The 27,089-nt window shown below is 43.6% G+C and overlaps 1 protein-coding gene across 1 annotated transcript; it reads right to left on the bottom strand.

The window, feature by feature from the left end:
• Positions 1-155: 155 nt before the first annotated feature.
• Positions 156-26,642, bottom strand: LOC134740848 (uncharacterized). The gene is made up of 21 exons (XM_063673499.1): positions 26,483-26,642; positions 26,138-26,397; positions 25,100-25,203; positions 23,874-24,056; positions 22,719-22,883; positions 21,414-21,623; positions 20,355-20,572; positions 19,495-19,677; positions 19,071-19,399; positions 17,923-18,067; positions 12,146-12,301; positions 11,725-11,982; positions 10,809-11,033; positions 10,023-10,202; positions 6,100-6,232; positions 5,465-5,556; positions 5,105-5,241; positions 4,332-4,489; positions 3,060-3,184; positions 1,720-1,848; positions 156-547 (listed from the first exon to the last, which is right to left on the bottom strand). The coding sequence occupies exons 1-21, from the start codon at positions 26,513-26,515 to the stop codon at positions 410-412; spliced, it is 3,561 nt and encodes a 1,186-aa protein (XP_063529569.1). The 5' UTR covers positions 26,516-26,642; the 3' UTR covers positions 156-409.
• Positions 26,643-27,089: the final 447 nt, after the last annotated feature.

Here is a 27,089-nt window from a genome sequence, read left to right as displayed (position 1 = left end):
GATCGGATACCGGTATTTTTTGTATGTGAACGAAAATGGTATTTAGATTTAGATTCATTTATTTCTCAATAAGTATTACATGTTTCTATTACAATCGAATATAAAAATGAATACATATTAAGATTGTCAATATATAATAATGTACAATTAAAGTATTTATTTTTTCGTTCTTTGTTAATTATTTCATTTCTAATTGGGCAATCTAATAATACGAAGTCGTTACCTAAAAACACAACTGAGTCCTACATTTGGAGTATAAAATAATTCGAAACATGGTTATTTCGAAGTTTTTGTAAAAAACCGGTTCCGATCCCTGCCAACAGTAAATTTTAAGCAGTACTGCTGTCATCTACAAAGCCAATATCATTGCGTAGGATAGACCGCCCCTATATCATCTGTCTGCAACATTTTACAGTTGCTCAAAGTCAGGTTGCGGCGGCGGCTCCTGCGGCAGCGGCTCGAAGTCGCCGAGGCTGTAGCTCGGCTCCTCGTGCCGCGGCGTCGCCAGCGGACGGTCGTACGCGTCCTTCAGGAGCTCCTGGTCGTGCTGGAAATATTACAGTTTCTTTTACGGCCTTTCAACCCGAAGCAGGGACCGGATAACCCTTTCCGCGATAAAACCCTTTCAATGGGCGACACTTAAACACGGCTAACACATTGAAAGACTTTCCCTTTTGAACTGCAAGCCCATTCATACCCCTACCTTTGACTAACCCTTACGGAAAAGCTAACCAAAAATAAGGCTAGCCCTTAATAAGGGTTACCCTTATCTTTAAGCGCTTTTTATAAAGGTTTCCCTTTGCGTGAAAGAGACAGGATTAGTATATATCTACGGTAGTGTATGAAAAGGAAAGAAAATACGTGCCTAGTCAAAGAACGCCGCCGTCGCCGCCGACGATCGCTCGGATTCGAAGTAATGTGTGCTTTATGAACAAGGTAGACGACTTAAATTAGCATGCTTATATGCTAAAAGTGAAGCCCTTTATAAGGCTAACCCTTATAAGCAATATGCAAGGTGTTGGTGAGCGGATGATAAGGGTTTTGTAAGGGTATTTGGGCTACCGATTACTCAAATGTGGTAGCTTTATATAAGGGTTTTTAAAAGCAAAACAAAGGGTTTCGTCTGGCAAAGGGTATGGTGAGTTAAGCCTTATGCAATACCCTTATAAAACCCCGATAAGGGATAGCGGGCCGGTCCCTGACCCGAAGCTCTCATGACGCAACTTAAAAACAAGGTTTAGATAAGTTGCGTTCTGCGAAAGCTGTCCTTAAAATTCACGATCCATTTAAATGGAAGTCCGTTGCAAGCAAATTGCGCTAATAACTAATAATGTAGCTTTATTTTATTTATTTATTTAAGTTCGTTCAAACAGCTAAGGTCATTCAGTGACCACAGTATACATTATCAAATCAAGTCATAATAGTTAACTAGTTTAAGAAATGAAGAAAAGAAATTTACAGTACATTCTGAGTCATTCAAGCAATCTTTTAAACATTTAGGAAGGTTAACAGATAATTTTTATTTAAATCGAGTCATTAAAATTTAATCATAGACTTCAAAACTAAGGCACCGTTGTCTTGATAAAGGTGTAACAGATACGGCGCGAGTTTACGCTGGAGAGTTAAATTCAGTGTCTGGCGAGATTGAGTATCCGAGGAAGATACCATGTTAAATAGTGTGGGGGTTTACCATGCACTATGCAGGGAAGGGAAGGTTACCTGGTCGGTCTGCAAGACGGAGGGCGGCGCGAGGTCGTCGAGCGAGAGCTGCGTGTTGAGCACGGACGGCGGCGCGTAGTCCGGCGCCGGGACGCTCTCCGGCTGCTGCTGCTGATGCTGCTGCTGCTGCTGCTGAACACACAACCATTATCATCATCTTCCTCGCGTTATCCCGGCATTTTGCCACGGCTCATGGGAGCCTCGGGTCCGCTTGATAACTAATCCTAAGAATTGGCGTAGGCACTAGTTTTTACGAAAGCGATTGCCATCTGACCTTCCAACCCAGAGGGGGAAACTAGGCCTTGTTAGGATTAGTCCGGTTTCCTCACGATGTTTTCCTTCACCGAAAAGCGACTGGTATAAATATCAAATGATATTCCGTACATAAGTTCCGAAAAACTCATTGGTACGAGCCGGAGGTTTGAACCCGCGACCTCCGGATTGAAAGTCGCACGCTCTTACCGCTAGGCCACCAGCGCTTACACACAACCATTATAATCAACCATATAATTGGTTCCTTATTTTCCGATGTTCGGCAATAATGTACTATTCTTTATACTTGGCTCTCATTCTTAGAGCTCTATCATCAAATGTGGTATTTTCTATAAAAAGGGACCTTATTGTCGATGGTGCTTACGCCATTATTAACGATCATCATCATCATCATGTCAGCCGATAGACGTCCACTGCTGGACATAGGCCTCCCCCAAGGCTCGCCACTCCGACCGATCCTGTGCCGCTCGCAACCACCGAATTCCCGCAACCTTCACCAGGTCGTCGCTCCATCTCGTTGGAGGCCTACCGGCAGTTCGTCTTCCGGTACGCGGACGCCACTCCAGAACCTTCCGGCCCCACCGGCCATCAGTTCTGAGAGCAATGTGCCCCGCCCACTGCCACTTAAGGTTTGCAATTCTGCGAGCTATGTCGGTGACCCTAGTTCTACTGCGGATATCATCATTTCTGACTCTATCACGCACACGCACGCGCATTAACGATGCTCCGATATAAATACAATTCCGCGCGAAGCAGTGCGGCCGTAAGCTCCATCGACAATAAGGTCCCTTTTAATAGAAAATGCCCCAAATAAACGGTGCTCATTAGCTTAGAATGCGCACAACCTAGATAACAAGACTTAGATACTTAAAATTGCACTTTAAAGAACCGTTTCTCTTCAACGTATTAAAGTCGCGCGTGAGTTTGGCTCAATTTCAAGGACCGAGTGTTACAATTTCATTGCCAGGCAGCTCGTTTTGTGTGGAATGGGCCAGCCTAAAATGTCAGCATGTAGGTATTAGTGGACGTAATAAAAATGAAAAGAGATTTAAGAGATAGCTACTCACAAGTGGGAGCTCCTCCTGCCTCGGCGCGAACGCGTCGTCGCGCACGGTGTTCAGCTTGGCGGCGTCCTCCGATATGTAGGCGGTCTTGTGCTCGCAGCTCAGCAAGTGGGTCAGCATGTCGGTGCCTGCAATAGTTATTTGTGCAACAAGAGAGGAAAGAGTTGGCTTTTCTTGCGAGTGTTTATTTTGAGTCCCGAGAAAGCGAAAGATGCTATAATTGAATCACGAGCGAAGCGAGTGATTCTAAGTTAGAATCTTGAGCGTAGCGTGGGACTCAAAAACACGAGATGTAAAATAACTTTGCTCTCGTGTTGCACATAGAATTTTTCACCTCAGTAGTGAGAACATATTAAAGGTTAAAATGTATTTCGAATTATACAGAAAAAACAAAAAAAAAAAGAACAAAAAAAAACGTAATAGAAGTATGAAGTGGCAGTTCATGGCCTTCACTAAATTAAAAAGCTACTTTATTTCACTCCCTGGTGACGAAAGTAGGCTTGTTCGAGCTGCTGAGGTGAAAAATAATTACATTCTAGTCAGATTTCGGATTCATTTTCGTAAAGAAGCTCAGATGGATGAAGTAATTTGTGGGACGATCCGTCAGGGGAGGCTAATATGTATTAGTTTATCTTTAGTATATCATATAAGTATTAGTATTTAATCATAATTTTGTTAGTTTACGTTATTATGTTTATATATATATATATACATAATATTTGATTTTTTTTTGGTTCTATTTCTCGTTATAATTTATGAATCTATCCTGCACCAACATTTATGTCTCTGTTTGACCTAATGGTTGACTGGTAGAGAATGCCTTTTGGCATTAAGTCCGCCATTTGTACATTTTTCTTTGCTTGTGCAATAAAGTTTAAATAAATAAAAAATAAAAAAATAAATAAAATACGACTCCATTTATTACACTTTCGGCGGAGTCATTACAAAGTGTGAGTTATTGGATCTATAAATAACCTTTCTTATTTCTAAAAGGATTAAAAGCACTACCATAAATGACCTGATGAACTCGGTGCGCTGAGATTGGTTGAGTGTCGACCAATCAGTGAGTGGAAAGTAAAAGTGAGCAGAAATGGAATATTCAGGAAATTTAACAGAATTTAAAGGACATTTTGATTTAGGAAATGGAAAATTTCGACCCATCATACAAAAATATGATAGGTTTCTGATATTTTTCAATGTAGGAATTTCGCAATTTTGTAAACTTTCCGACGAAACTTCAGTAGGTGTGACGCTAGCAATATATCGTGTACTCACCGACACGGGTGGTGTAGGAGCACACACAGTGTAGCTCGGCGGGCGCGTCGCGTGGCGCGTCCTCTAGCGAGTGTGCGCCGGCGCAGTAGCCGCTGTGGCGCAACATGGCGCGGTAGCACGACGAAGTAAACGAGCACTTCGTACAGGATGACGATCCGCTGTAAAAAAAGGTTTTGAATCAGTTGTATCAAGTCTGTAACATGGCAAATCTGCATGGTGCAGTCAAATAGCGGTGGCAGTGACGTGTGGTTGAAACCCCAACGACAAAAAATGGCGGTTAAATTAAAGTGGTCGCAAGCACTTAATCACCAACTTGCGGTATGAAATGGCGGTGCATTGCAAATACGTACCGTGACGTGACCTTATGACGTCGCGAAATTTTTCGGTCAATTCGAACAACGTGATAATTACTAGATACGAGAACAATACGAGATCTAATAGATACGTTATAGTTTAGTTCTCAACTAGTTATCTTATGCAGTTCGATTCGAGAAACCAATTGTCATTTTACGCTACAATTATTGTATCGTTTTGGGATATCCATTAGATATCCATTGGGTGTCTAAGTAATATCTTAAGCAAATCTTAATGAGATCGTTCAAGAGGACATTCGGAATCGCGGTAATGTCAAATTTGATATGAGTTTCTTAAATATCTCGTTATCGTTTCTGTTTCATATCTAGTATCTAGTTGATATTGATTGATTTGATATCTAGATCATTGTTCGATTTGGCCCGTTTGTATATGCAAAAAAATTAAGGTGTGTTACTCACAGGAAATGCTTGTCGCTGTCTAGAGCCGTGTCGCACTCGCGACAGATCATGCCGTCGGGAAGAACCAGCATCACGTCCTCGTACGTGGCGCTCATAGTGTGGCTGGAGGAGTCCTTCACTGGCGGTCGAGCCTTTGTCTAAAGAAAAATGGTCATTTAATTATTGCGCGCATTGACAGATTTTAGAGGAATTTATTTCGCGAACGCTCTAGCTATGGACAATTCTACCTGTCAAGGCTTTGTCAATTTTTTTTATACAAGGTATTTAAAGATTAAGGATGTAGTACCACCAGTATTTCTCTGTCCAATAACCGTTTCTATAAAAAAATTAAATATTCGGTGGTTTTTGTATATGCTTTACCTTAGGCTTGTTGATGAGATGCTCTTCGGAGCAGAGAGGAATGGCGTTTTCAACCGTCGTGTGGTCGCGGACTTGATGCTCCTTCAACTGACCTGTAAATTACAACAGGATAACAACTAGCCGTCAAGAGGCCTAAAAAGGCCTTCTTTATAGTTTTATATAGTTTGGCCTAGGACTGTCTCATTTCAAAAAAACACAGAGAGAATCATACTGTCTTTGTCATACGCTAGTACACCCAAACGAAAGGGGTGAGTATAGTTTTCCTGGTTATTACTGACCGACAAGTTGTGTAGAGTTGTTTGAATTTCAGATAAAAAAGACCATATTGCACTTGAAGCATAAGGACCGTTCTATAATGGAAAGTCACATTGGAATCCTTTCTGTGAGAAATCAATATTGCATTTGTCTTTGTAGATTTTAAATTTGTGTGTGGGTAGGCTCAGCAGAGATCTGTAAACTTTTTTGACCCAATAGCCTTCGCTAATTTTTCGCAGGCCTGATTATAGGGGATTTGACTTTTTTCGCGGGCCGGACTCGGCCCGCAGGCCGTAGTTTGGAAACCTCTGGTCTAGAAGATAAGTTGGTCGGGTTTTAACGTGAAGCTCGATTGAAGACTGGACTAATTGAGCACTTACCGAGGTGCACAAACTTGAGCACGCAGCGGTTGCAGCGTATCTCCAGCTCCTTATCCTGGTGCTGCTGCAGGTGGTCGAGGAACAGCAGGATGTTGGCGGTCAGCTCGTGCCCGTCAGCGTACACTTGGATCACCTGCATAACCCAAATTATTTTATATATTATTTTTACAAAAAAAAAACCTACGCTCTATGCCAAAATACTCTTCAAACTGCTGGATCGATTTTCAGCATACATAGCTAAGAAGGCAAGTAAACTCGCTTTCACGTAAACAAAAACCGCATCGAAAACGGTCCATCTACGATGCCACAGGCAGACAAACAGACAGACATTGGAGTCAAACATATAACACCCCCCCTTTTGCGTATTGAGATAAAAGCGAAAACCCGCGCGACGGCTAAACCTTCCGACGCAACTTTCGCGCAACGCACCATATCTTTTGATCCCTTCTAATTTCCTGACTTTACGCCATCTTTTAAGTAATTTTTTGTAATTTTTTGTAATTTTAATTTAATTGATAACCTGTTTTAATTTAATTTATAACCTATTTTAATTTAATTGTAATTTTTAATTTGTATTATTGTGGACCATTGTTGTCTGGAATTAAATAAATGATTATGATTATGATTATGATTTAAGAATCGATCAAACTGGTCGCCATTTTTAAGTTTTCCATTACTGTGCCGATCGCGTTGTCTTGAGACAATGCAGGCACTGCACGGAGTGGTGCCTGGCGTGGCTGTCGCGGTACTGGTCGGCACGGTCGGCAACGCGACGCTGCACGACGTGCGGTAGTCGCACGCGTCACGTACGGCAGCTCGGGACATGTGTGAGTGTGCTGACTAACGTTAGCACTGACCTTGAGACAATGCGGGCACTGCACGGAGTGGTGCCTGGCGTGGCTGTCGCGGTAGTGGTCGGCGACGCGACGCTGCGACGACGCGCGGTAGTCGCACGCGTCACGTAAGGCAGCTCGGGGCATGTGTGACTAACGTCAGCACTGACCTTGAGACAATGCGGGCACTGCACGGAGTGGTGCCTGGCGTGGCTGTCGCGGTAGTGGTCGGCGACGCGACGCTGCGACGACGCGCGGTAGTCGCACGCGTCACGTAAGGCAGCTCGGGGCATGTGTGACTAACGTCAGCACTGACCTTGAGACAATGCGGGCACTGCACGGAGTGGTGCCTGGAGTGGCTGTCGCGGTAGTGGTCGGCGACGCGACGCTGCGACGACGCGCGGTAGTCGCACGCGTCACGTAAGGCAGCTCGGGGCATGTGTGACTAACGTCAGCACTGACCTTGAGACAATGCGGGCACTGCACGGAGTGGTGCCTGGAGTGGCTGTCGCGGTAGTGGTCGGCGACGCGACGCTGCGACGACGCGCGGTAGTCGCACGCGTCACGTAAGGCAGCTCGGGGCATGTGTGACTAACGTCAGCACTGACCTTGAGACAATGCGGGCACTGCACGGAGTGGTGCCTGGAGTGGCTGTCGCGGTAGTGGTCGGCGACGCGACGCTGCGACGACGCGCGGTAGTCGCACGCGTCACGTAAGGCAGCTTGGGGCATGTGTGACTAACGTCAGCACTGACCTTGAGACAATGCGGGCACTGCACGGAGTGGTGCCTGGAGTGGCTGTCGCGGTAGTGGTCGGCGACGCGACGCTGCGACGACGCGCGGTAGTCGCACGCGTCACGTAAGGCAGCTCGGGGCATGTGTGACTAACGTCAGCACTGACCTTGAGACAATGCGGGCACTGCACGGAGTGGTGCCTGGCGTGGCTGTCGCGGTAGTGGTCGGCGACGCGACGCTGCGACGACGCGCGGTAGTCGCACGCGTCACGTAAGGCAGCTCGGGGCATGTGTGACTAACGTCAGCACTGACCTTGAGACAATGCGGGCACTGCACGGAGTGGTGCCTGGCGTGGCTGTCGCGGTAGTGGTCGGCGACGCGATGCTGCGACGACGCGCGGTAGTCGCACGCGTCACGTAAGGCAGCTCGGGGCATGTGTGACTAACGTCAGCACTGACCTTGAGACAATGCGGGCACTGCACGGAGTGGTGCCTGGCGTGGCTGTCGCGGTAGTGGTCGGCGACGCGACGCTGCGACGACGCGCGGTAGTCGCACGCGTCACGTAAGGCAGCTCGGGGCATGTGTGACTAACGTCAGCACTGACCTTGAGACAATGCGGGCACTGCACGGAGTGGTGCCTGGCGTGGCTGTCGCGGTAGTGGTCGGCGACGCGACGCTGCGACGACGCGCGGTAGTCGCACGCGTCACGTAAGGCAGCTCGGGGCATGTGTGACTAACGTCAGCACTGACCTTGAGACAATGCGGGCACTGCACGGAGTGGTGCCTGGCGTGGCTGTCGCGGTAGTGGTCGGCGACGCGACGCTGCGACGACGCGCGGTAGTCGCACGCGTCACGTAAGGCAGCTCGGGGCATGTGTGACTAACGTCAGCACTGACCTTGAGACAATGCGGGCACTGCACGGAGTGGTGCCTGGCGTGGCTGTCGCGGTAGTGGTCGGCGACGCGACGCTGCGACGACGCGCGGTAGTCGCACGCGTCACGTAAGGCAGCTCGGGGCATGTGTGACTAACGTCAGCACTGACCTTGAGACAATGCGGGCACTGCACGGAGTGGTGCCTGGCGTGGCTGTCGCGGTAGTGGTCGGCGACGCGACGCTGCGACGACGCGCGGTAGTCGCACGCGTCACGTAAGGCAGCTCGGGGCATGTGTGACTAACGTCAGCACTGACCTTGAGACAATGCGGGCACTGCACGGAGTGGTGCCTGGCGTGGCTGTCGCGGTAGTGGTCGGCGACGCGACGCTGCGACGACGCGCGGTAGTCGCACGCGTCACGTAAGGCAGCTCGGGGCATGTGTGACTAACGTCAGCACTGACCTTGAGACAATGCGGGCACTGCACGGAGTGGTGCCTGGCGTGGCTGTCGCGGTAGTGGTCGGCGACGCGACGCTGCGACGACGCGCGGTAGTCGCACGCGTCACGTAAGGCAGCTCGGGGCATGTGTGACTAACGTCAGCACTGACCTTGAGACAATGCGGGCACTGCACGGAGTGGTGCCTGGCGTGGCTGTCGCGGTAGTGGTCGGCGACGCGACGCTGCGACGACGCGCGGTAGTCGCACGCGTCACGTAAGGCAGCTCGGGGCATGTGTGACTAACGTCAGCACTGACCTTGAGACAATGCGGGCACTGCACGGAGTGGTGCCTGGCGTGGCTGTCGCGGTAGTGGTCGGCGACGCGACGCTGCGACGACGCGCGGTAGTCGCACGCGTCACGTAAGGCAGCTCGGGGCATGTGTGACTAACGTCAGCACTGACCTTGAGACAATGCGGGCACTGCACGGAGTGGTGCCTGGCGTGGCTGTCGCGGTAGTGGTCGGCGACGCGACGCTGCGACGACGCGCGGTAGTCGCACGCGTCACGTAAGGCAGCTCGGGGCATGTGTGACTAACGTCAGCACTGACCTTGAGACAATGCGGGCACTGCACGGAGTGGTGCCTGGCGTGGCTGTCGCGGTAGTGGTCGGCGACGCGACGCTGCGACGACGCGCGGTAGTCGCACGCGTCACGTAAGGCAGCTCGGGGCATGTGTGACTAACGTCAGCACTGACCTTGAGACAATGCGGGCACTGCACGGAGTGGTGCCTGGCGTGGCTGTCGCGGTAGTGGTCGGCGACGCGACGCTGCGACGACGCGCGGTAGTCGCACGCGTCACGTAAGGCAGCTCGGGGCATGTGTGACTAACGTCAGCACTGACCTTGAGACAATGCGGGCACTGCACGGAGTGGTGCCTGGCGTGGCTGTCGCGGTAGTGGTCGGCGACGCGACGCTGCGACGACGCGCGGTAGTCGCACGCGTCACGTAAGGCAGCTCGGGGCATGTGTGACTAACGTCAGCACTGACCTTGAGACAATGCGGGCACTGCACGGAGTGGTGCCTGGCGTGGCTGTCGCGGTAGTGGTCGGCGACGCGACGCTGCGACGACGCGCGGTAGTCGCACGCGTCGCACACGTAGGGCAGCTCGAGGGGCAAGTGCGTCTTCTGCATGTGCGTGGCCAGAGTTAGGACGGCTGCGAACCGGACCTGTTGAAAATAAATGCGGTATGGTTAATGAAATATGTAATTGAAACTGAGTGAAGAGCCATGGGTCAATTTTAATATAGGTAAATATCTTTATTTCGCCGACATAATTTTTTTAAATATAAACTTTTCTTTATAAGAAAGGTAGTGAATTATAAAATGTATTATTTAATGTCGTAAAAAAGCCAGTATACATACATATGTAAAGAAATTCAAAGATGTGCTTGAAGTTCCAAATCTGCATTAAACCTCCTGCTTAAATACGTATACCTACCTAGTATTATAGTTCAAATTTTTTATTTTATTTTATTTATTTGGCTCACAAAACAAGTTACAGGCAATTTCAGAAATTAATACAATATTAGCATACAGTTCAGATCTAGACTATAACTCTAAGCATGTGTGCACAGAAGGATTAGAAGATTTAGTTACAATTTATTGCTAGGGAGGTGAGATGCCATTTCTACACAAGATTATGGACAGAAAAGTAAAATAAACAGTAGCAAGATCCAGTTTACAGAGTTGCGTGCGCTAGTAATTAATCTACCTAGGTCTAAAACTAAAACTAAATTATACTAAATATTTGAAATGCTGTTTTTTTGCACTAACCTCGCAGATGAGACAAGCATAAGTGAACAAGTCAGGCGTCTTGGTGTCGCTGGGGTGCTCCTGCTTCAGATGCGCCGTGAGGTCTACATCGGCCGCGAACCGCTTCAGGCAGTACGGACATTGCGCGGTCGAGTCCGGGGCGGAGGCAGGCGCGGGTGTAGCGTGCAGGAAGAGATGCTCCATGAGGGAGATGTTGTTGGTGAACTCGATGTGGCATGTGGGGCACTGGGAATGGAAAAGAATATGTAAATTTACGCTGGTGTTACTTAAGCAAGTATCCTTACTACCAGACCAGTACTTTACAACACAAAAAGTTTTTAAACGTCAAGCGCTTCTTTGAAAGTTCTACTCAGTTCTAGTCTTAACAACAAACTCACCTCGACAGCAATGGAAACCTTCGTCACCGGCTTCCCCTCCAATCTGTTCAAAGTAATATCGCTCCATCGACACAGTCTCCTCTGGCTTCATTTCCTGCTTGATGTTCTTCAGCGGTATATCGTCGAGATCTTCGCTGGAGTGGGAAGGTAAATAAGAAACTCACCTCAACCCTTCTCCACCGGCCCCTCTCCTCCAATCTGTCCGAAGTAATACCGCTCCATGGACACTGTTTCCTCTGGCTTCATTTCCTTCTTGATATTCTTCAGCGATATATCGTCCAGATCGTCGTCGACGTAGGGAACGCAGGGCTTTGCGTCTAGAGCGGGGGCTAAAGAAGAAACTCACCTCAACAGCAATAGAAACCTTCTCCACCAGGCCTTCCCCTCCAATCTGTCCGAAGTAATACCGCTCCATGGACACTGTTTCCTCTGGCTTCATTTCCTTCTTGATATTCTTCAGCGATATATCGTCCAGATCGTCGTCGACGTAGGGAACGCAGGGCTTTGCGTCTAGAGCGGGGGGTAAAGAAGAAACTCACCTCAACAGCAATAGAAACCTTCTCCACCAGGCCTTCCCCTCCAATCTGTCCGAAGTAATACCGCTCCATGGACACTGTTTCCTCTGGCTTCATTTCCTTCTTGATATTCTTCAGCGGTATATCGTCCAGATCGTCGTCGACGTAGGAACGCACGGCTTTGCGTCTAGAGCGGGGAGTTGGCTCTTCTTTTTCCTTCTCTTTCTCCTTTTTCTGGTCTCGCTCTTGCTTGATCTTCGTGCGGCGGAGGGCAAGGGGTACCTGGAAGAGTGAATAGTGATAATGGAAAGAAGAATTGAAGGCTCTGCCGCTTATTGCAATATTTAAATAGTTCAGGAGTTGGCTCCTTCTTTCGGCGTCCACGCTTCCCGCGTCCCGTCTCTTCAATGGCATATGTCTAAGCCCTATCTATAAACGTACTAACCTCTTCTTCATCATCATCGGGGACGTAAAGTGTCTTCTCCTTCTTCTTCTTGCGGGGCGGGGGTTCGGGGGTTGGCTCCTTCTTGCGGCGTCCACGCTTCCCGCGTCCCGTCTCTTCAGTTACAGATGTCGATGCTTCTTCGGTGTTCTTAGATTTCTACGAGAAGAGATACACCGTTTAAATTCAAAATTATATGTATTTGATTCGCCTCGAATCAACTTACAATAAAATCCGAGTGTCTAGTTTGGTTCGAGCTGGATTTGACCCAGTGATCTATGGCTTTGAGCTTATCGGTTTACCAATAGAGCTCTCAGACATCCTGTAAAATTCACTAACCAGGGTGATTGAGGAAAAACTACAATGTGCAAAACTACCCACATTCAAAAATAATGAAGCATAATAAACTTTAAGGCTGGTTCTACAGTAGTGGTTGGTGGCTAAATCAAATTCATTAAATATCTCAATTTCACCCCCCTTTTCACTCTCTTTAGGGCTTTCTGACAAAAAAACTATCCTATGTCCTTCCCCGGGACTCAAACTATCTCTATGCCAAATCTCAACTAAATCGGTTCAGCGGTTTAAGCGTGAAGATGTAACACACACAGACAGACAGACAGACAGACTTTCGCATTTATAATATTAGTATGCTGTATACCTTGCTTCCGGTTTGGCATCTGTCAAGTAACAACCGTTCTAAGTGTCTTCAGAAGATTTTATTAAAAAACCAGTGAAAAAACAAGTGTTGCAGTGTAAAACCTCGAAATACGTCAAGCCCAGAGCCTAAAGACTGTGACTCACTAAAAATCCGCGGAAAAACAGTGCATTTTAAAGGAGAATAGTGTCAAAAAAGTGCATCGCAAACTTAAGTTATATATAACTATACATTATAACCTAACATAAGTAACATCATGAATCTAGTATAACATGGATCGGTCATGAGGGGTGGGGCGAAATGACCGAACGGGATAGTCTTATGTATCTTTCAGTAGTAGTGACAGAGAGCAATATATTACTTTTTGTCTTTGTCATAGTTTCACTTTTCCACCGCTGCCACAACCGAAATTGTGGCAAACAAATAAGTACGTGACATGTCATGCTTGTTCGTTGCTTGTTTAACAATTGTTGTTTTCTATGAAATTGTGCTTTCTCTTATAAAACATAGTGATGGTTAGCGTTTTGAATTGATAAAATAATGGTGAATTGTTCTGTAATCGGCTGTATTAGCCGCTCTGACCAAAAATAGGAGAACATAACCTTTCACACGTAAGTACGGTATTTTACACCTTTCTCTTAACGCAATATGTGAGAATAACATCGTAAAATTACGATACACTCAAAGCAATGTAGAATCAAACGATTTCAATAAAAATATCTCAATTATTTACGCAAATTAACAAAACATTATTTGTAAAATTATCAGCCCAAATTACGTAGGTTGTTTGTGGTAATATGTCAGCTACTCAGACGAGTCTGAGGTCAGCCGTTTTTAATCTTCTTCTTAATTTAGCTGCATAACAATCATGTTAGGGATACCAGATGAAAACATCATAATTTTATGGGTAATTTTGACCTCGAAGTTTTTTCGTATTTCTAATTCCAAAAAATAAAATAAACAAATGTTGTGAAGATTAAATTTGGTGTACATTAATTGGTGTGAATAATGTGATTGTGATTTGTGATTTCATAAAATTAAAACTCATAATACATTTTATTTTACGTTTTATTTACTAAACATGTTTAGTTTTGTACCACCTGCGCGAATTATAGGAGGTATTTCATTGTTCATACGCCTAAAAAGAACGGCCCATTGACATTTTATTCAACAATTTTAATACCGTCAAACTTTGCCTCCAGGGTAATCGCCCCAACGTGATATCAAATATTGGGGTAATTTTTACCAATATGGCATCCCCACGTTTATGACGTCATCTATGTCTATCCCTTACGGGCGCACGCGGTAGGCCGCATCTATGTAATGCTAGGTCTATGAGTAACATAGACGCCATGGAGACTGTATAATTGAGCCAAATCTCTATGTATGAAAATTGTCCATCAAAAAACAGTAATTAGGCGGCGCCACCATACACCGAAATACTACCAAAAACAACCTACGTAATTTGGTCGGGTTATTTGTTGCCTTATATGGTTCATGTTATACTCATGTCCCAGAGCCTAACTAGCGCCACCGGAGAGATTAGGAACTATTATTTAAAGCTTAACGCGGTCACTTTTACAACAATTCTGCCATAAGAGATTGCGATCCTTTCTATACCATCCATAATAGACGCACTGAAGTCACATCCGCTAAGTGACAGTGACAGCTGACGGCTAACGCAGTGTTGCTAGTTAGAAATACCAAATTACCCCAAAAAAGGGATACCATCCTCAAATCAGTGATACCAGAATATTCCTCGTCTACCAAATTGGTAGTTAATTGAAACATCATGGCAACAGACACGACACTCGAAGCACTTATGAAGAGAATGGAAGAAAACATGGATATAATAAGGAAAGACTTCGAAAAACATACTAACTCGTTAAAAGAAAGTTTCAACACAAGCATGTCAACCGCCATAGAAGAAAAATTTGCTCCGCTAATGGAAGAAAACTCAAAACTGAAAAAAGATGTAAAAGTGCTCAAGAACAAAGTACATAACTTAGAAAGAGAAGTAAGAAAAAACAATCTAATACTTCATGGTGTGGAAGAATCAGAGCAAAATGACACCGAATTACTAGAACTGGTTCAAAAAACCCTAAACAATGTAACAAAAGATGGAGATATAGAGAGCTTTGACAAGTGGGAAATAAGCGAAGTTCGCCGGCTAGGTACAAAGAAGGAAAAAAAAACACAGACCCATACTAGTTAAACTAACCCTAGCATTGAGAAGACTGCAAGTACTAAAGAACGGTAAAAAGCTACCAGCAAATACCTACGTCTCCGAGGACTTTCCTAAGGATGTCATTCAAATAAGAAAAGAGCTTAACATTAAAAGGCATGAAGTAATTAAAAAGGGCAATATTGCCATGATCAGATATGACAAACTCATAATAAAAGAAAAAACAAATCAAGACAAAGCAAACGAGAAAAGGAAACGATCCCCAACAAAATCACCAACATCTGATAATACTAACAAGCCCTCAGAAGAGACACAGCATTTAGCCCCCGCAAAAATATACAAAACAAATGCTTTCACCATTATGAACCGTTCAAGATCAAACTCCTTATCATCTCCAAGCAACCAATAGCAATTACAGCACAACAGACCCCGGAAGCAAAACATTAACATAGAAACAACAGCTAACAAACAACAACAAAATATACTATCAAAGCGATTTCAATTGTCATATTGGACTCTGATAACTGGGTGAAGAAGATATACTAGGACCATACAATTTTGGCACAAGAAATAAAAGAGGAGATGGACTAATTAACCTGGCACGGACCTTGAATCTCAAAGTAGAAAACACTCTTTTCAATAAAAGACCAAACAGAAGATGGACTTGGGAACACCCTAACCAAATAAATAAAGCCCAAATAGATTTCTTCTTAATTAAGAACAAACACAATGTACAGGACATATCAGTGATAAGAAACATTAACTTTATATCAGATCACAGACCAGTCGAAATAATAATAAATACAAACCAAAGCCGAAGAAAGATCAGCCAACGACAACAACGCATACAAAGTGACTCCGCAGGCGCAGTGCACAATGCAAAAGAAAAGTTATTTACAGACATCGATGTTAAAAGCTGCGAGACAGTACAGGACAAGTACAACATGATTGAAGAAGCATTGAAAAAGGGTATACAACAGTCAACTAAAATAAAAAAAGACATAAACATATACTCCAGCGAAACAAAAAGATTCTTAGAACTGAAGACACAATTGCAAGAAAAAGAAAAGAAAACCAGGGCTGATAAAAACAGAATAAAAGCAGTAAATAGAAGAATAAGAAGACTAACAAAGAGAGATATTGAAAATCAAAAAATGAAAGAAGTAGAAGAGCTACTGACTTCTAAATGCGCTGTAAAAGGAGCAGAAAGGAAAATGACACTAGGAAAAGAACTCATTGCTAGCATAAAACATAATAGTAAGAAATCCGAAAGTAGAAAAGAGATAGTGGACACCGCAACAGACTTCTTTAGACAGCTATACTTAAATAAACAATACGACCCAACAATATACAATAGGAAAACATGTAATGAAGTGGAGCCATTTCTCACGGATGAAATATCATCAGCAATAAAGAAACTTAAAACCGAGAAAGCGATAGGACCAGATGGAATTTGCAGCGAAATTCTAAAATACTCAAGCTACGAATTACACAAAGTCATTACTAACATGTTCAACGAAATAATAAAGAACGAAATCATACCCGAACAATGGAATATCTCCAACATCTCTATCCTACATAAAAAAGGAAATAAAGACGATATAGACAACTACAGACCTATAAGTATCATATCCTGCGTCTATAAACTGTTCATGACAGTGATGACCAAAAGAATACAAAACACACTAGAAGAAGACCAGCCAGTGGAACAAGCTGGATTCCGGTCAAATTACAGTACAATGGACCATCTACATACGCTTAACCAACTTATAGAAAAAAGCACACAATACAAAAATAAAGATATATACATTGCATTTATAGATTTTACAAAGGCCTTCGACTCGATAGACCATAAATTTTTATTCAAAACACTAGAAGATCAAAGCCTACAGGTAAAATATGTTAACATACTAAAACAGATATACCAACATAGCAAGGCGAGAATAAAAACAGATAAATACGGCGAATCATTCTGGTTGCAAAAAGGCGTAAAGCAAGGAGACCCAATCTCTCCGACACTGTTCAATGCATGCCTGGAGGCCATATTTAGAGTACTGGAATGGGAAAACAAAGGAATAAATATTAATGGGAAGTACATAAACAACCTAAGGTTTGCGGATGACGTCATAATTGTTGCCGAAAAACCGAACATACTAGAAGAAATGATTTCAGAATTCGACACAGCATGCAAGGAAGCAGGTTTTGCAATGAACATGAAAAAAATGCAAAATCATTACTAATGGAGATAAAATACCAATAAAGCACGGAAGAAACAATATGGAATATGTTGAAGACTTCACATACCTGGGACAACTAGTTTCCTTCAAAAACAGACTCGACAAGGAAGTAGACTACAGGATTAGTAGAGCGTGGCGAAAATATTGGTCTCTAAAATCAATTCTGAAGAGTGATATGTCGATGTCCATAAAGAAAAAGGTATTTGATACTGCTGTCCTACCTACCTTAACTTACGGTGCCCAAACCTGGAGCCCCATTGAGAAACATATTCATAAACTGCAAATCTGTCAAAGAGCTATGGAACGGTCAATGTTAAAAATTAAAATTAAGGACAGAATCAGAAACGAAGTCATAAGAGAGAAAACTAGAGTAAAAGATATAATATACGCAATAAAAAAAGAGCAAATGAGCCTGGGCTGGCCATATATGTCGAACAACGGATAGCCGGTGGACTAAACGTGTCACAGAATGGTCACCAATAGGAATAGCGAGAAAACAAAAAAGACCAAATAAAAGATGGAGAGACGAGCTAGTGACCTTCGACAGATACTGGTGGAGAACAGCACAGGATAGGAAAGAATGGGAAAAACTGGGGGAGGCCTTTCCGCACAAGCGACATGCAAATAATAAACCAATATAATTGAAATTTTATGTAATTGTAAAAAAAGAAGCATGAAATAAAGGCTATTACTATTACTATACCTTGCTGGGATATTTCCAGTTCTTGAATGGATTAGCTGCGATCTTATTCAGTCGGACTGTAATAGCGTCCTTAGAGTCGAATTTGGTCTGTTCTGCAATATGAAGCACGATGTTCTCGAACGCTTGACCGGGTGAGATTCCAAACCTGCACAGATATTAGATGGATTAGTATGAGGTTAAATATATACTCTCAGCTTCAGCTCAGGTGTTGAAGACGTTCATGAGCTCGCCTTTGACTCGCGTAGCCAATTTTATTTACAACTAGCTTTTCCCCGCGACTTCGTCTGCGTAGAATTAGTATTTTGGGTAGCTTCTTTTTATTATCCAATCTGCTTCCTTATATCCTAATTTTATTTGAGAAACAATTCTAACTTATAACGCCTTGATAAAATGTAAAGGCAATGATTCAATTTGAGCATAAAAGTTACATCATTGTCAGGCGATGCATCAATTATCTCACTTTCGGAGTGGAAGTGAGATAATTTTTATAAGACTATTATAGATAAGACTCAAACTATCTCTATGTCAAATTTCAAATTAATCGGTTCAGCGGTTTAAGCGTGAAGAGGTTACACACAGACAGACAGACTTTCATATTTATAATATTATAGTATGGACGATCCGTGCACGTGCACACTGCGGGTAGGCTAGCACACCATTACTGACATTACTGTAAATACCTAATAGCCACTGGTGGGCGGGATTCCTTGAGGAGTTGGGCTGGTTGGACTATTAGCCTACCCTCCACCCCTAAACGCAAAATAGACGCTAGTCCTCGAGTAGCGAAAAACCTGACCGTGCTACAATACAATACAATAATCGGACATTGCGCTTATTGCAAAATTTTCATGATTTTTAGGGTTCCGTACCCAAAGGGTAAAAACGGGACCCTATTACTAAGACTCCGCTGTCCGTGTGTCACCAGGCTGTATCTCATGAACCGTGATAGCTAGACAGTTGAAATTTTCACAGATGATGTATTTTTGTTGCCGCTATAACAACAAATACTAAAAAGTACAGAATCCTCGATGCGCGAGTCCGACTCGCACTTGGCTGGTTTTTATTCTATGGATGTATCACTCGATTTGACGATTTCGCCATCATATCGTTCGACGCATTGAGCGTCCATCATTATTGCCAGCACTCACCTCTCCCTCCACACCAGCTCGTCCAGGAACTGCTGTATGATCTGTCTCGACAGCAGCGAGAGCGTGTTCTGGAACATCCTCGGCACGATCCTCCTCAAGTACTCCATGATGTTGGCGTTACTGTTCCTCGCCGGGGTGTCCGTGTGAGAAGAAGACTGGTGGACATTCTTGAAACCCATGGACACTAGGGTGCCCTTGTCAACCGTGAGGTCCGTGAGGATGACGGAGGAGGGATGGACCCAGGTGACGAGGGGTTCGAGGATTTTTTGGAAGCGCTTTTTATAGTTTTTCTCGTGCTCGGCTAGAGGTTCCACGGCGCGGAGACGGATCTGAAATATAAAAGAATGTTAACTTTGGTGTCTTTTAAATCGTTGACAATACGTGTATATATGTGTATCTACGATAATTTTATGAGTATCCTCACCAGTTTGTCGGCAGGGTCCAGCACGCCCAGAACCTCCACTTTAACCTGGCGCTGGGTTCCGTCGTGGCTGGTGGTCCCGAGTGAGATGACGCCCACTTCAACCTTCTTCCCAGCGCCACCGAGCAGGCTCATGTGTTGGTGAATGGCTGACGTGCATATTGCTCGCAACCAGGTGAATAGACCCTGGGAAAAATTAGAATAGATTAGATTTTTTTTTATTCATGGCTTTTACACCTCGCTAAATTTAGCAAGGTGGATACTCCCAATGTCGAGGTGTAGACTTTTGACTTGTGAGACGAGAGTGTTTGGTTAAATTTTTGGTTTAGATTTATCACATCAACCCAAAGCTGTCACTGCTTAACATAGTCGTAAACATCTGCACATTCACCATAGTGCTGTTTCTTTTTTTGTCCCTAACCATCCTTAACAGTCTAAAGCTAGGCCATACTGCCTATTGGTGAATCAGTAGTGCGCTGCTCCCATCAATCTTAAAAATATCGTTGATCTGTGGTAAGATTTTGATATGCTTTTCCACTTTCCTTAGCCATTTGAAGAGCTAAAAAAGCTGGTTAGTAATGATATTATACCTAGACATAAAGATTGTCCAATTTGACCCACTGCACGACGTCTGGTAGGCTCAATGGTAGATCAGCTTAAGAAGCACGCTCGGAGGGAAAGTGGCTCCTTCGAAGATGGAACTGTTGAAAACGGACACAAAGCACGTCGGACAGTATTTGGAGATTCAGACGTAGGCACCCGGACAATGGGAACTCATTTCTGGTATTGATTAATATTGACGTGATTTTCTTCTTTTACCAGCTCTAGAAGTATCAAAAAGGTTGCTAATAAATAAAACTGACCTTGACATAGAGATTGTCCACTTTGACCCACTGCACGACGTTCTGGACGTTAGTCTGGCAGGCCCAATGGTAGACCAGCTTAAGAAGCACGCTCGGAGGGAAAGTGGCGCCTTCAAATATGGAACTGCAGAATACGGACACGAAGCGCGTCGGGCAGCATTCGGAGATCCAGACGTAGCCGCCGGAGAAAGGGAACTTGGAGACGTCGGAGTACATTCCTGCAAATAAATGGGCATTATTATGGCGTCTATAGAGACATTCGCGGCATTTTTGCGGTTGCGGAACCGCTTTTGAAAAAACCGCAGTGCGTTCTAAAAGCCTTAGACGAGATTTTCGTATGTCGGAGGTTTTTGCAAGTTTACTGTAGCATTGACAATTTAGCCATATTCGCGAATATCCTCGGATAGATGCCCGGCCGACCAGTTGCCTTGATGTATCACGCACCACTGCTCCGACCGCACCATGCCCTGCTGTATGAGCCACTCGGTGAACTTCATGGGAGTGGGGCTGAACGGGTCCTTAGCTGTAGTATGACTTACCCAGCTTGAGCTTGTTGCCTTGATGTATCACGCACCACTGCTCCGACCGCACCATGCCCTGCTGTATGAGCCACTCGGTGAACTTCATGGGAGTGGGGCTGAACGGGTCCTTAGCTGTAGTATGACTTACCCAGCTTGAGCTTGTTGCCTTGATGTATCACGCACCACTGCTCCGACCGCACCATGCCCTGCTGTATGAGCCACTCGGTGAACTTCATGGGAGTGGGGCTGAACGGGTCCTTAGCTGTAGTATGACTTACCCAGCTTGAGCTTGTTGCCTTGATGTATCACGCACCACTGCTCCGACCGCACCATGCCCTGCTGTATGAGCCACTCGGTGAACTTCATGGGAGTGGGGCTGAACGGGTCCTTAGCTGTAGTATGACTTACCCAGCTTGAGCTTGTTGCCTTGATGTATCACGCACCACTGCTCCGACCGCACCATGCCCTGCTGTATGAGCCACTCGGTGAACTTCATGGGAGTGGGGCTGAACGGGTCCTTAGCTGTAGTATGACTTACCCAGCTTGAGCTTGTTGCCTTGATGTATCACGCACCACTGCTCCGACCGCACCATGCCCTGCTGTATGAGCCACTCGGTGAACTTCATGGGAGTGTGCATGAGCACAGACTTCACTTTGCTGTCGAGCGCCGAGCGGTCTGCTGGCGGCTGCGTGTCTTTAGCGCGGAGGTAGGGGCGCGCGACCACAACCAGCGATGGGAAGGTTTTGCCTAAGAAAAAAAGAAGTTTATTCAAAAAGTTTGCACGTATGTGAAACTAATTGAAACTAAGTGGTTTAGCTAATGTCTATTTTTGTATAAGTAAATGTTAGCAAGCGATAAGGCTGTGGGTTCGAACCTTCTACTCGTACTAGACGATCTAGGAACTTGTGGACGAAATACCATTTCATATTTAATTCATGGTTGATTTTTGATAAACTAAAATCGGACTACTTTTAATAAGACTAAAACATAATTTCTATTAAGTACAGTCGCCATCAGATATATCGGAGCTGCCGAGGTGTTCAAAAATATCTGAACACGCACTCTAACGCCTTGACAATAGAGGCGTGTTCAACGGTGGCAGCATGGTTGCATTTTTATCGTTTATCACTATGCGTGCGAAAGTGACGCACTTAGATACTTGTTAGAACGTGACAGGCGATAAAAATGCGATTTGTCAGAACCTTGGCCGCTCCGATATATCAGATGGCGACTGTACTTGCGCTTATTCTTGAAATTTAGCGCCTTAAATGGCGAACCGTAGCAAAAAGCTAGGAAAATAATGATGACATTTTAAATGAAATAGTGTAGTTTCGTAGGCCCAAGATTAGACAAAGCGAAACCATAATTTTTGACGCCCTAAGATAAATGCATAAGGTCAACACGGCTAAGTGGCTGGCCTTCATACATTGAGTGTTTATTGAGAGTTCACACATTTGCCACTAAACGCAAATACCACTAGCCACTTACCCGTATGCCACACTTACCCATATTGACCTTACTTATTTTGGTAAATTTACATTCATAAATCGAATTAAGTATTATTAATTATTTTATCAAAAAAAATAAAAGAAAAATTAGTAATTTTATAACCCAAAACAGATTAGGAAAGAAAATTAAACGATTAAAAACGATTATAGTTCCAAAAACTTGTTATTTGACTGTACAGTGAATAAAATAATTTAAATAAGTTAAAGTGACGTCACAAAGTTTGTGACTCCCCCTCACCCTTGTCACAACATGTCACATTTTCTTGACCCCTTCCCCCCTAAACGTGTGATGTAATTAATGGATGACCCCTTATAAAAAATATTCAGATCTCACCTTGCAGCTTATTAAATGACACTTCCCTGGAGTCGGCCACATTCTTGTTGCCATCATCCTTGGTGAGGTCGACGATGGCCGTGGTCTTGGTGGCGCTGCCGGTCAGCAGACCTCCGATGGCAGTGGCTTCGGAGGGACGCACGTTGGTGACCACGCTGTGCACATCTAGTTGGGCAAATTGATTACTAATATATGTTCCATAATTTTAAAAAACGGGGGTCCCGTTTGAATATACGGAAATTAGTATCTGAACTGTGCAATGTTCGTCGTTTGCGATAGATAGCGCCATGGCAATCTTAGGCGTCCGGAAATTAATTTCACTTTTTACAATACTACCGCAGTACGCATACGCATATTGCTTCCAAAAGGTGACATAAACCAGCAATATTTCTGGGTTTGTGTAATTTTTAGGGTTCCGTACTCAAAGGGTAAAAACGAGACCCTATTACTAAGACTCCGCTGTCCGTCTGTCTGTCACCAGGCTGTATCTCATGAACCGTGATTGCTAGACAGTTGAAATTTTCACAGATGATGTATTTCTGTTGCCGCTATAACAACAAATACTAAATAGTACGGAACCCTCGGTGCGCGAGTCCGACTCGCACTTGGCCGGTTTTTTTTTCAGTTTCTATGGCCACCAATCCCATTCCCTCTCATTATCAGCGTAGGTTAATGGTAGCATAACAAGTTCTGCCAAGTTTCTTGCGCCGTACCTTCTTAGGGCTGTGCCTTCACCAGTTACAGGCAAGGTTCTGAACTGGTTTTTTCTTCATACAAAAAATACCGGTATTATTACGGTACATTTCGTTCTTTGGTTTATTATTTCATTTTTAATGGGACAATCTAATCATGCGAAGTTGTTACCTAAAGTAAATACATGATTCAGTGAATTCAGTCCTACATAAAAAGCATAAAATAATTAAAAATATTTTTTTAAACCGGTTCCGAGCCTGGGTTACAGGTTAGAACTGGTGGTAGTTATTTACATTTTTAAGTTCATCCGTAATATGCCTAAATTGAACAAATTAAGATGCTTGTGACCGCCAACCCAATAGGGCATTTGGGACTAGTTCAAATCTGGCTTCAAAGATTTGACTTCAACAAAACTAACAAGTATTATCAGTTAAATAAAAGCAGTTTCATACGTATACTTACTAGATGGTGCAAGAGTCTTATCCTTGGTCTTGGTGCTATCCTTGTCTTTCTTGTTCTCCTTGTCCTTGTCCTTTTCTTTTTCTTTTTCCTTATCCTTCTTCTTCTTCTTGTGGCGCGGCTCCGCGTCTCTATCGGGAGACGGAGAGTAGTCACGGTCTTCTTCCTTATTCTTTTTGGGGCGACCTGATTTGCAGAATGATGTATTAAAAGAAAGCTAAACTATAATTTTATTGAATGTCTCTTAACTTTTTATCTGTCATCATAAAAAAAAATATTACATGAATGTAACGAATGTCTAACAACAATGTAAATGTTGGTAAAAACAAGCAAATAATTAGACCAAACCACGAAGGTTTCTCTGGCAGTATAAGTCATAACCAGGCATCGTAAACTGCGAGCGAAATCCATTGAAGTACTAGGGTTGTAACTGGTTGTCATACGTCATTTCAATGGATTTCGCTCGCAGTTTACGATGCCTGGTCATGACACAACATAATTCTTAGTGTCCCAAGGTAAATACATAGCTAGCTCGTTGAAAAAATTATTGTTCCCAATAGGTTCAAAATAATACGTAATCTACAAAAACAACTTACATAGTTTTAGTGTGCATAAAATTTGTGTGATGTATTCTTCCATAAGCCTTTGAAAATGTTTAAAGTAAAACTAAAAGCATGGCTCGTACAAAAAGCCTTCTATTCCGTTGAGGAATACATGACATCTTTTGAGTGAGGTAGGTGCATGATAATTATAATATAGGCCTTGACTATGATTGTTTAAACTTAGCTTTAGTTGTAAGTTTAGTTTTTTGCATGCCAGATGCTGGTGAAATATGTGATACTTATGTATAATATTGTCTGACCACCTTTTGTACCATATTTCATGCAAAATAAGTTATTTTCTTTCTTTCTTTCATAACTAATATTTTTTATTTTTTTGTCTCAACAAAATTTTAAGAGAATGTCCATTTAATGTTGTATTGTATTTTGTCGTAACTTAACGACTAGCGCCTATTTTGCGTGACTGCCGTGGGTGGGGCTAGTACAGCCAACCCAACTCCAAATGGGATCCTATCAAATCTTTGATGTTGAGTAGGACCTCGGAGAGATCTCTCGATCTGAAATATTATGCCCAGTATGTAGCTAGTCCGCTGTTTTCCAGCACCACAGCGGCTGTCTCTTCTATCTCCATCCATTTAATCTTATGATACCTATGTTATAAGTAATTACCTCTCTTGCCAGTCCTAGTTCCTTCTTTGGAGATGGAAAGAGAGCGAGATCTAGATCTGATGATCTCAGCACTCTGCCGCTCCAGATCCTTAAGTACTGGTTGCCTGGAAAATATTCATAGAGTCAGGTTAAGCTAACTCTGCACCATTTTTGATAACACAGAGAATATTATTTAATTAGAGCTTAGAAACTGAAATAGATATTATACATTTAAAAAAGTGACCAAGTCCACCGGTGGCCGAGGCGGGAATCAAACCATTATTCTAAAGAGAATTTTTAAAGTATGCAAAATTTACAGTAACAAAACCCAACCCAGATCCCTGATTCTTATTTGACAGGATGGTCTGTATGCTTTGGTGTGTCCGTATAGCCTTCAGAGTACTTTGTAAAATGTAATGTAGCATAAAATGAGTATATTATTGATAGGTAATTTATGCTACACCAATCTGGTAAAATTGTATTGAAACAAAACAACATTAAATAATTTCACGGTTTAGACTCACTTGTTATAGACACTAAATTCGAATAAATTCGACAAAACTACATGTTATTCTTATGTAAACATACGATTTATGGCAAATAAATAAATGCAATGAAAATGGTTCTCAATGAAAATTTCCAGGAGCATAGCCAAACCACCAACAATTAAGACACAATAATGATATCCTGTTAGCTAGGCTCTCAGAAGTGATTGCCATTCTTCACCGCCCAGTGCGGGCTCCTCCAGGTCCGCCCAACCAAGGCCCGCTGAAGCAGCCTCCTAAGTAATCTATCAATAAAGTATCTAAAAATAATGTAGATTAATGTAAGTTACACTCTTGGCAATGGTCCATCATGAGAGAGCTACGAGCGGTCAGGTTGAGCTGGAGCGAGGCCAGAAGGGTTGCTGAAGATAGGAAGGCATGTGAAGGCCCTTTGCTCTGGGGTGCCATAGGACAAGAACAACATGGAAGTTACATTAATCAACTTACAACTAACAACAGAGTCCTCAATTTTAAGTGAGTTTTAGCAACAGAAATTAGAATGAAATGTACTTACTTTCCAAGCAACTGGTATGCAGTAAACTGGTCGCCGTTATACACAATCTGTCCACCGGTATCCTTCACCAGATCGTCAATCTTGGTTTGAATGCTCTTGTACTCGTCGTCGGCATTCTTATAGGCATTCAGTTGACATTCCGAGAGCTCTTCCTCCCAACACTCCAGCTCTAACGTAGGCACATCAGGTCCAAAGTAAGTACGCTTGTACAGGTCAGCTTCAATTATCTCGGGCTGAGGCACAGGCACAGGACTCACCTCCTAAAACAAAAATGTTTGTTTACGACTTCACGCCGAAAGGGACCTGTCGGCGTTGAGGTAATTAGGGATTCTGAAGAAACTGTACCTCCGAATCGACCTTCATCTTTTTTAATTTCATCGCAAAGGTATCCTCCAGACACTATACGGTAAACATTTACGAAATATGCGCTAAAATATGGCTAAAATTACAGAAACAGAACACCTAATCCTAAAATTTGTATCATAGGCAGGACACAGCGACACAGCGTCAATCAAAGTCAATGGCGATTTTGAATGAATGAAATGAATGGAATGACGATTGAAGTTGATGAACGAACGATGCAATTGAAACAGATAATAATAGAACTCGGAGTCGGAGTGGCGAGCCTTGGGGGAGGCCTATGTCCAGCAGTGGACGTCTATCGGCTGACATGATGATGATGATGATGATGATGATGATAATATAACTAGGATCTTAGGATTCAATACCCAGGTATAAAACAGCGACATCTAGTTAGCAGCAAAATATGATGTATATTAATTAGGCTAGGCTATGATTCTTTAATTAAAGAGTTAGATCAAGATAACTTTGAGGTTTAAAATACCTCTTCAATAGTCTGGTTATCAAAATCACTGCAGACTTATCTTGTTCTAACTCTTACTACTCTCTAAATATGAGTTAAGGAAAACTTGTTTATTGAATGAGGGCTACC

The sequence above is a fragment of the Cydia strobilella genome, chromosome 4 (genome assembly GCF_947568885.1).
Source record: "Cydia strobilella chromosome 4, ilCydStro3.1, whole genome shotgun sequence".
NCBI classification, from domain to species: domain Eukaryota; kingdom Metazoa; phylum Arthropoda; class Insecta; order Lepidoptera; family Tortricidae; genus Cydia; species Cydia strobilella.
The sequence above is the reverse complement of the archived record's forward strand: the minus strand, read 5'-3'. Positions and strand labels throughout refer to the sequence as shown.